The following is a 9,468-nucleotide window of genomic DNA, read 5'->3' on the forward strand; positions in this document are numbered from 1 at the left end:
GTCCAGAGGACTCGTTCCTGGTTTCTTTCATTCCTAGAGTCTATCTGTTGTGCGCTGTTGTGATGCCCCAAAGTAAACAAGTCATGTCAAGTTCAGGTCTTGTCCCTAACAAAGTAAAAATGTGACAGTGACAGCATCTGGCTGGACAGTAACTGAAACTGGACGAAAGATATTTTCTCTCATTGGAGACTGACAATGTTTTAGTTGTTTTTAAAATTTGCGATTCTAATGACAACCCGTGGAACAATTAATTTTACAAATCTACACAGGGAATTTGTAATTTCATGTTCAGAGGTGATAATACTACAAAAGAACAAAAATTCCCAAGCATTCCCCCAAGCAGACACCCCCACTTAGTGTAATACTAACAGTGTCTTCACGGTGATGCTCAGGATCCTGGCACATGGATGTGAGGTCTGTGCCAAGTCTGTGGGGCAGTGGGAGTCTGCTTCCTGTCTCCACAGGAAGTCTCTCTGTGAGGTCTCTCTGCGAGGTATCTCTGAGGCCACATGTGGCCCCTGTGTATTGTCTCTGGGTGAGGTCTGTGTTGGAGGGATCTTTGGGAAGTCTGAGACATTTGTGTGGGGTTTTAGTATGAGGTCTCTGTGGAGGGTGTCTGAGAGAGGTGTCTGTTGGGAGATATCTCTGTTAGGTCTCTGTGGAGACTATCTGCCAGTCATCTTGTGGGGAGGTCTCTGTTGGGCGGTATCTCTGAGGTCTCTGTGTGTGGCCTTTGGGGGGTGTCTGTGAAGTCTTTGTTGGTTTCTGTTGGGCAGTGTCTCTGGAGAGAATCTCTGTAATATCTTGTGAGAGAGGTCTCTGTGATGATTCTCTGTTGGACAGTGTCTCTGAGGTCTCTGTGTGTCTTTCTGTTGGGAGGTGTCTCTGCATGTCATCTCCGTGAGAGAGGTCTCTGTGGAGAGGTCTCTCTGTGAGGTCTCTGTCTCTCTCTGCTGGGAGGTGTCTCTGTGTGAGGGGTCCCTGTGTGGGCCTCTCCATAGTTGGCCTCCTGCACCTTATGGAAGACTGAGCAGCAGCAGATGGGCAGAGGGACTTGCTCCTTCCTGTTTCTCATTTCACCAGCGTCCCAGTCTGTGGCACTTCTGACAGGAACGTGGGGTCCACGTCCAGCTTCCCCCACCCCAAGAACTCACCGCTTTGTGCTCCTGGGAGCACCCAGCATCAGCCAGGCTCAAGGTCCTGAGCTTCTGAGGGTGCAAGGCGCACTCTGCCCTGGGTCTCACCCTTCCCACAGGGCCTGGCTGAGCTGTCACTGATGCGCCCATCCTCACAGTCACTGCAGAGAAATTGCTGTCTTCCTGCTTCAGGTATGGCTGGGGGCGGGGAGGGGCAGCTGCCCTAGGAGCAGAACATAAAGGGACCCCACCCCTCCTGGGCAGCAGCCCCCATTCTGGGCACGTCACTTCCACCTTCCCGTGTGCCAAGTCCTGTCTGATGGCCTCTCTGCCTGGCTCTGGGGGTGAGCAAGACTGGAGCCAGGTTAGACTTATGTGATGGCAGCTAGTCTCAGCCTTCTGAGTCCCCATCTCTCCCACAGAGCAGGCTTGGTTCATGTGTTTCTGTGGTTACCATCCTGGGAGTGACATCCGAATTCCTTCGTCCTAGCTTGAGGGTGTGTGAGCTTATTAACAATTGTGAGGACATTAACCCTCCGTTTCACTTTTACGAGTTTGGCCCTAGAGGTGGCTTCTTTAGATCTGCGGTCTGGGAGCTGGAGCAGGTGAAGACCTGGGGTGCAGCCCTTCCCCCTCCCAGGCTGGTAGATGGCGGTGGGACCTCAAGGCTCCTCGGTCACTGCACATTTATGAACCCTCTGCCACTTTGCCTTCTTCCTTGGATCCAACCTTTTCCATTCTTTTTTTTTTTTTAAATATATTTTATTGATTTTTTACAGAGAGGAAGGGAGAGGGATAGAGAGTTAGAAACACCGATGAGAGAGAAACATCGATCAGCTGCCTCCTGCACAACCCCCACTGAGGATGTGCCCGCAACCAAGGTACATGCCCTTGACCGGAATCGAACCCGGGACCCTTGAGTCCGCAGGCCGACGCTCTATCCACTGAGCCAAACCGGTCAGGGCACCATTCTTTACCCACATTCTGCCCGAGGTTCCTCGTATCCGACTGTCAGATAGGGACCTCACAGTCACGCTCCATGCCATCCAGCAGAACGCCTTCCCTAGGATTTACATAGAGGGAAGCGGGTGACCTGTGGCCATGGCCATTCCCTCATCTGGGGCAGAGGTGAAAACCCTCAGCAGACGCCCTGCCGCTGCCACCTATCCACACCGAGTGAAGCGTGCCTTCCTCACTGGGCTCTAAGTGTGGGGCAGGCAGGGGTGGGGGAGGGTGAGCTGTATTTTATCCAGGCTAAGCTAAGAGGGGTTCACAGGGCCATCTCCACGCCAGCCTTCATCAGGGAGAGAAGGGGTCTTAAAGGCAGATGCTATCAATTTCCCACCAGGAGCTTGCTTCTGAACTCAGGGCCCAGCAACCTCCACACCACTACACCCACCCCCCAAACTTCCATCCACTTTGCTCTGACACTTTCTGGAGCCTGAGTGGGGATGTCCAGTCCTGTGATGTCCCTGTAACCCTGTCCCCTACAGCTGCATAAAGTTCTAAGCAGAGCGGAAGCAGGAGAAAGATGGGTTGAACCAGATCCTGGGGCGGGGTCTTCATGGGTTTTTCTCTTCTTGTTTTAGAGTTTTTGCTTTGTAATGACATATTGTGAAAACACACGGTGCAATGAAAGAACTTGAGATAAGCTTATAATGCCAGTCAGTCTCCCTCTATGCCCCTCCCTTCTAGAAGCCAAAGTGCACACTGAACACACCACAGACAGAAGCCACTGCACCAACTCTTAGGAGGAAACAAACATATATTGAGGAAAATTAAATATTTTGAATGTGCTGAGAAAAGGGACTGATTTTTTTCATGGAGACATGTTTATGGTCGACCAGACAAGACACCCACCCGAAAAAGACAGTGCCTCGGGCAGTGTTGATGGTGGCCTAGGGCACCTGGCCCCTTTGGCCCATGCTGGCAGGATCTGACAGAAGACAAAGACGTCTTGGAGGCCAGGAAGGTGAGGCGACTCAGACTCAAGGGCTCATCATTGAATTTGATGCTTTTCAAGGACTCTGTCTGTCTGACTTGCCCTTCCCTAGTGGAACAACTCTGATTGGAGTTGGCCTGGTGACTGCAGGCTGTATGACTCATCACTCTTCCTTTCTCGGGATAGACAGGAAGCCTGTGGTAGCAAAAATACCCACACACTGGGGTTTGGGGTTTCTGTTTGTGCTCATTTAACGCTGTGGTACGAAGTCCCTGGTGAATGGTAATTTTCTCCTCTAGAATCTTTCCTACAGTTGTTATGAGTGTCTGAGCCTCAGGGATCTCGGGGTCCATAATTGATATGCTTTTGACTGGTCCTTGGCTCTGGGCAGTGACTGAATTGAGCTTGTAGTCTAGCAGAGCATCCTGACCTTTGAGTTTTTTATTGGGGAAAATCCCCTGAAAAAAGAGCCTCATTCTTTGTCTGAAGAAACTTTCTGGAGGACCCTGTTTCTTCTCTGGCCCCAGCTGTGGGTATTTCCTCCCAACAGAGTCTACTGTGCCCCTAGCCTTGGCAGAAGGGCTCATTCTAATGGTATGAGAAGTCCCCAATTTCTCAGGCCCTTTTGCCAGCTCTCTTGGGTTGGGCATCCTACAATTCTCTCTCTTGTAGGTAGGGGTGATCATTTGTCTCTGATTCTTCCAAGAGTCTTGAACATTTGAGATCCTGGGTTCCTGCTTCCCTTGGCTGCTCCTTTGGGGTGTCTTAAGGCCACATAACACATGGGACGCTAGTCTGACTCCAGGAGGCACTCTCTGGGAGTGGTGATGGTGCACCTGAGAAGCCAAGTTGTCTGCAGCAAGGGGCATGTGTGTGGCACAGTCTTGAGGTTGGTTCTTTGACGGTACCTGCACTTTGGACTTAAATTCACCAGCGACCTCATTTTTAAGGCATGGCTCTCCTGGATCTTGGAGAACAGACATTCTAGGGAATAGCGAGCTTTTACTGGTCCCTGGAGATCCTACACTCCTCAAATGTGCATTGATGTTTTGGGATGTTGTCTGTACATTGGTTCCCAACTCTGGTTGAAGAGCAGGGGACACACTGGCCTCCATTGTCTCCTTGACTTCTTTGACCCTCAAAGATTGAGATCCTAAGTTCATCTCCAGCATTGCTACCCCATTGAAGGGCTCTTGTGAGGCTCCACCCCTACCCTTCCCTCTTGGCTCATTCCTGGCCATGGCTGAACTTGGACTGAGATCTAGACTATCCCTCTCAGCCCACTCCGCAGTCTTACTCTTCCAGGTGAGTGTGAGAGACTGAGAAGGTGGCCTACCCTCCTGTCTAGTCAGAGAGGCCTTTGAAGGACCATGGTCAACACCGGGTGGGGTCCCTCCCAGAGCACCCTGCATTTCCTCACACACACGTGAGGGGGCAAGGAGAGACCTTGCCAGGGTGGGAACTGAGTCTTCTGTTTTCACTTTCTCTCCCGGACAGGCCTGAGATGGTTTTCCCGGGAACTCAACAAACTTGACTATCGAGTAGGCCCCAGATACACAGGTGGATGAGGGGGGAAAGGGGAACTGCAGAATGGGTGAGGCTTGAGCCCTTTTCAACTTAATGAGACTCATGGGCTTGAGGACCTTGAGGGGCAGGCCCCACCGGTGCTTCACCCAAAACTTTGTAATATGTGCTTCTAGCACCTTTTGAATGTCAGTATCGAGAAAGAAGACCCTGTGAGAGGCATTCATGCAGGGTTCCCAATCCTTTAAAATTCCCAGATTTTTGGTTTCCATGTGAGTGTCAGCCTTGGCAGAAGAGTGGCTGACAGCAAGCCAGGGTCCATGCACACTCATCAGGCTCTTGCTCATCTGTCCCAACTTGCTGCCCAAGTGGCCTTTTAGCGTGTTTTCTAGATTTCTGTCTAAGTTCCTCAGTAAATCACTTCCGGAGTCCCTTCTCAAAAGCATCACGTCACTTTCTGACTCTTCAGAGTCTACCCTCTGAAACGTCACTAGGGCGCTTTCTGAGCCCCTGGAGGGATCTTTTCGGACCTTCCCTGTATCGTGGCTTAGCCGGAGCCCCAAATTCTGTGCGTCGTTGCTGCTTTCACCTGTGAGTGAAGAGGGCTGTGAGGGCTCATGCTTGTCCTTTGCGTGACATGTCCCTGGTAATTCGCTCTGATGTTGCCCTAGTTTGGGAGGTTCTTGGATCTTGGGGGACAGCTCCCAGCGCTGTTGCATATGCCAGTTTTGGAGATGTGACTCCAGTTGCTTCTGGGGCTCAGGAGTGATTGGAAAATTCTCAGGAAGGATGCTGTCCTTGGGAAGGTTGGAAGTGAAGACACTGAAGACTTCCTGAGATCTTTTGACTACAGAGGATAAATCCCGCCCACTTTCTACTTGCTTCTGCAACAAGGGCCTTTCTGGATGTTGAATCTCAATTGGGATTAAAAATTGTGGCTCATTCTGGGCTATCGGGCATGATACTCCACAGCTTCTAATCTGAGGTGGAGAAGAAGGTGGTGGGGTTGGTAGAGAGGATCGGGTCTGGACCTGAGCCAGAGGTGGGGGCTGTAATTGAAGCATGGTTGGAAGCAAGGGTGGAGATGGGAACTCCAGGTGAGACATGGGCTGGGAATGGGAAAGCAGTGGAGGGACTGTAGCCTGCAGTTGAACTGGGCAGGCATTCGAGATGCCATTGAATAAGAAAGGTGGAGGCTGTAGTGTAGAAGAGCCCTTAGATGTTCTGGCGGTTGCCTCCAGGGATTCGCTGTGCAGCGAGGGGAGACCCCAAAAAAGCTGGCTATAGAGCTGCAGAGGACTATGCAGTTGTTCTTGTTCGTCCTTCATGCTCCAGAGGGGTTGAGGGGTTGTGGTGTCCTGCTCAGCACCCAGTGATTTCCATGTATTCCCCAAAGAGTGCAGGTGGTAGTTTGGGTTCATTTGTTTTGGATGTAATGCATATTTTTCATTTTCTTTCAAAATTTTTACATTGATTATCTTTGTGATATGTATCTCCAGGAGATTCTGCTCATCAGAGCTGAGCAAAGAGAGGCTACCAGCCTCTGCCTGTCTGTCTGTGAGGTCTTCCTGGAACGAGGCCTCTGGTGGGTGGTGGGACAGGTGCTCTTGCTGGGACTTGTACTGTGATGAGGCTGAGAGGCACAAGGTTTTGTCAGCCGCCTGCCACCAGGACAGGGCTGAAATGGGACTTCTTGAGTGGCCAAGGCCTGAGACAGCTGGGGTGGGAGACGCCGACCCAGGTGTGTGTGGACATGAGCTCTGTGGAATGGGGCCCAGTGTCAGTGCCACTGAGTCACACTGGGGAAGAGTCAGAGTGGAGGCTGGTGGTGGTGAGGCAGAGGAGGCTGTGGGAGGTGGAGGGTGGGCCCCTGAATCAGGGGGACGTGAGGGGGAATGGGAGAGTGCAAGTGGCTGGGGTGAAAGGTCATCCAGGGGAAGGAAAGGCTCTGGTAGCTGAGAGGCACTCCAAGATGAGTGGGAATGAAGGGAGACCGAAGAGGTGGTCGGTCCTGGTGACAAGGTGGAGGCCAGAGGTAACGGGCACTCAGTCACAGGAGCCAGAGAAGCCAAGGGGGACATGGTGGGAGCAGCATCTTCCACAGGCTCCCCGCAGGGCCTGTTGGCTCCAGCCAGCGCTGCTTTGCAGACCTCACCAGAGGGGTCTTGACAGGAGCGCTGACAAAAGCCGCCCTGTTCAGGGGGCCTCTCCAGGTGGCTGCAGGAGATGGAGGCACAGGCTGCAGCCAGGAGCAGGTAGGCACCTCCATGGTTCTTCATGGTCCTGACACTGACTTCCTAGTGCTCCTGCTGTCCCTCACCCCAGGGCCATCGCCACACCCTGTCCCATGGCCCCTCCCAGGTCAGTGCCAGGCGGCCTAAGGTGACATCATACATTCGGGAGGGAAGAGGACCCTGGAGAGTAGGGGAAGATTCTTTACCTTCCAAGAAGATTAATTAGGCCCCGGGCCTTTTCCAGGTCTTGCAGGCACTCTCTGTAGGCTGGAAATCAGGAGACCAAGTCACATGGTGGACCAGGGCCAGGGGGTCTTACAGGAGGCTGAGTGCCATGGCCCTTTAAGAGTGACACCCTGGAGAGCTGACTCAGGAGCCCAAGCATCAGGGTCAAGGCCACATGACCCCTGACAACGATGGCAAGGCTCAGGACAGGTAGTGCTTTGTCATTTACAAAGTGTTTCCTATGCACTACCCCCTGCAGCCCCCCTGCCCCACCCTATGTCCCTGTGGGGAGAAAGGGCAGGGGCACCAGGGAGGGATCTGAGCAAAGGTAAACAGCACGCCCACAGCTGCACCTGGGGGGTCCCAGCTCCCAGTCCGGCACTACTGGTCCACAACAGCCCAATGTCCCTCCTGGGACCCCCTGCTAGGGAAGCACCCACTTCCAGACCCTGAGGCTGCATTCCCAGCACGGGATCTGGGAAGCATCTGCCTTCTGCCTCCTTCCAGGAGCCTCCCGAGGCTCTGCGTCCTGAGAGACAGCTCTGCCGCTGGCACCCTGGGGACCGCCTGGCCTCAGGGACAGTGCAGATGGAGGCAAAGCCTCAGGCAGGGCTGAGTGAGGGCAGAAGCTCACCTTTCAAAGCTCCACTTTTCCTCCTGCTCCTGCTCCTGCTGCTCCTCCTGGGCACCACTGAACGCTGAGACAAGAAAAACGAGGGGCTGGGACCCCATCTCACTCTCCTCTCTAGACCAGCGGCAGTCGCTCAGGGTTCGTGAACAATATGACGTTCCACAGTTACCTACCGGGCTCTCTGGTTCTTCCCCTTTTACTTACTACTATTTTTTAGTGTCGGATTTTCTTTAATGCTAAAGTATTCTGTGGAGTCTTAGCTTTATTATTTCTTCTCCAAAAGTATTGAGAAATTCATGGTTCAGTGAGTATTTATGATAGAAATAAAACCATGTTGATTTAAAGCTGGCCTTTAACTTAGTTTTAAAGTGGGTAAAATATTTTGTTTTCTTCTTTGAAGAATGCAAAAAAAATTGTTCTGTGTGAGATGCACCATTGAATTCTTTGACCTCTGCTTCTCGGCTCCAGAAACACACACATTCTCAGACCTGCAGGCCCGCCTGGAGCTCCCTCAGGTAGGACTCTGCTTCCTGAGGCCACAGCCCACCCAGCCCCTGCTCAGCGGCCTCCAGGGGCTCCCTCGGATCAGCCCCACAGAGGGGAGGCTCGCTAAAGGCACCTGCCGAGGAAGGCGGTGGGGAACCAGGGCTCTGGGCCTGTCCCCCACAGAGGCCCAAACCTTAGAATTCCATCCTTGGCCACTGGTCACTGTGTTTGGGGCCGGGCCCTAGAGCCCCCACCACACCTGCCTCCTGGTCGGAGAGCTCAGCATAGAAATCCTCCGCCTGCTCTAACCCCTCCCCGCCTGGCTGGTTCCCAGCAGGATGAGGTTCTGTCCTTTCCTGAGAGCAGCTGCTCTCTCCTCCCATCACAGGAGTCTCCAATGGTCATTCAGAAAAGTGGGAATAAGGATAGAAAAAAGAGCCCTAATTGGCTTGGCTCAGTGGATAGAGCATTGGCCTGCGAAATCAAGGGTCCCAGGTTCAATTCCAGTCAAGGGCATGTACCTTGGTTGCGGGCACATCCCCAGTGGGGGGTGTGCAGGTCTCATCGATGTTTCTAACTCTCTCTCCCTCTCCCTTCCTCTCTGTAAAAAATCAATAAAATATATATATTTTTAAAAAGAATAGAAAAAAGATCATCTCCGTTGGGTCTGGCCAAGGGACCCTTACCTTCCTGGTGTTTCTATGTTCCCTCGGTGGTGCTGAGGGTCCATCACTCTCGGAGCAGTGGACTAACATAAGGAAGAGCAGCGCCCCGCACACGATGCCAAGGATGGCATCGATCACCCAGCAAGGACTGGATTGCTGCCAGGTAGCAATAGCGCTTTTCAGAGGACAGAGAAGGTTCTCCATGATCTGAATCACACAGCTGCCCTCAGGCAATGGAGCACTGCCAGCTCACTTGGGGGCAGAAACCCAGGCCTGCATCACAGAGCTGTGATCTTGTCACAAAGGTTCCTGAGGGTGGGGGAGGGACAATAAGAAGAGGAGGATGCCCATCCCCCACCACCCAGCCCCACAGATCTCTGTACCCTTCTGGACCTTCTAGATCTCCTTTCAGCTCTTCTCTAGTCCTTCCAGAGAGACCTTAGCCAATTTCCTATTAATTTCATTTGGAACCTAGATGTCACCTGGTTCCCTTTGTCCCTATGAGATCTTGACTTGTGGCCCACCAGTTTCATAAACCTTGAAAATTAGAAGTTAATCCTATAGTTGTGGCTATTTCCCAGGGATTTTTATTTTACTTCTTCTGTCCTCAACTCCAGCTTCTGCA

General features: G+C 52.4%; 1 protein-coding gene across 1 annotated transcript; it reads right to left on the reverse strand.

Moving 5' to 3' along the window:
• Nucleotides 1-2,883: 2,883 nt before the first annotated feature.
• LOC114227429 (spermatogenesis-associated protein 31A6-like) lies at nt 2,884-9,047 on the reverse strand. The gene is made up of 4 exons (XM_054727623.1): nt 8,912-9,047; nt 7,696-7,806; nt 7,043-7,103; nt 2,884-6,819 (listed from the first exon to the last, which is right to left on the reverse strand). The coding sequence occupies exons 1-4, from the start codon at nt 9,045-9,047 to the stop codon at nt 2,970-2,972; spliced, it is 4,158 nt and encodes a 1,385-aa protein (XP_054583598.1). The 3' UTR covers nt 2,884-2,969.
• Nucleotides 9,048-9,468: the final 421 nt, after the last annotated feature.

The sequence above is a fragment of the Eptesicus fuscus genome, chromosome 15, assembly GCF_027574615.1.
Source record: "Eptesicus fuscus isolate TK198812 chromosome 15, DD_ASM_mEF_20220401, whole genome shotgun sequence".
Taxonomy (NCBI): Eukaryota; Metazoa; Chordata; class Mammalia; order Chiroptera; family Vespertilionidae; genus Eptesicus; species Eptesicus fuscus.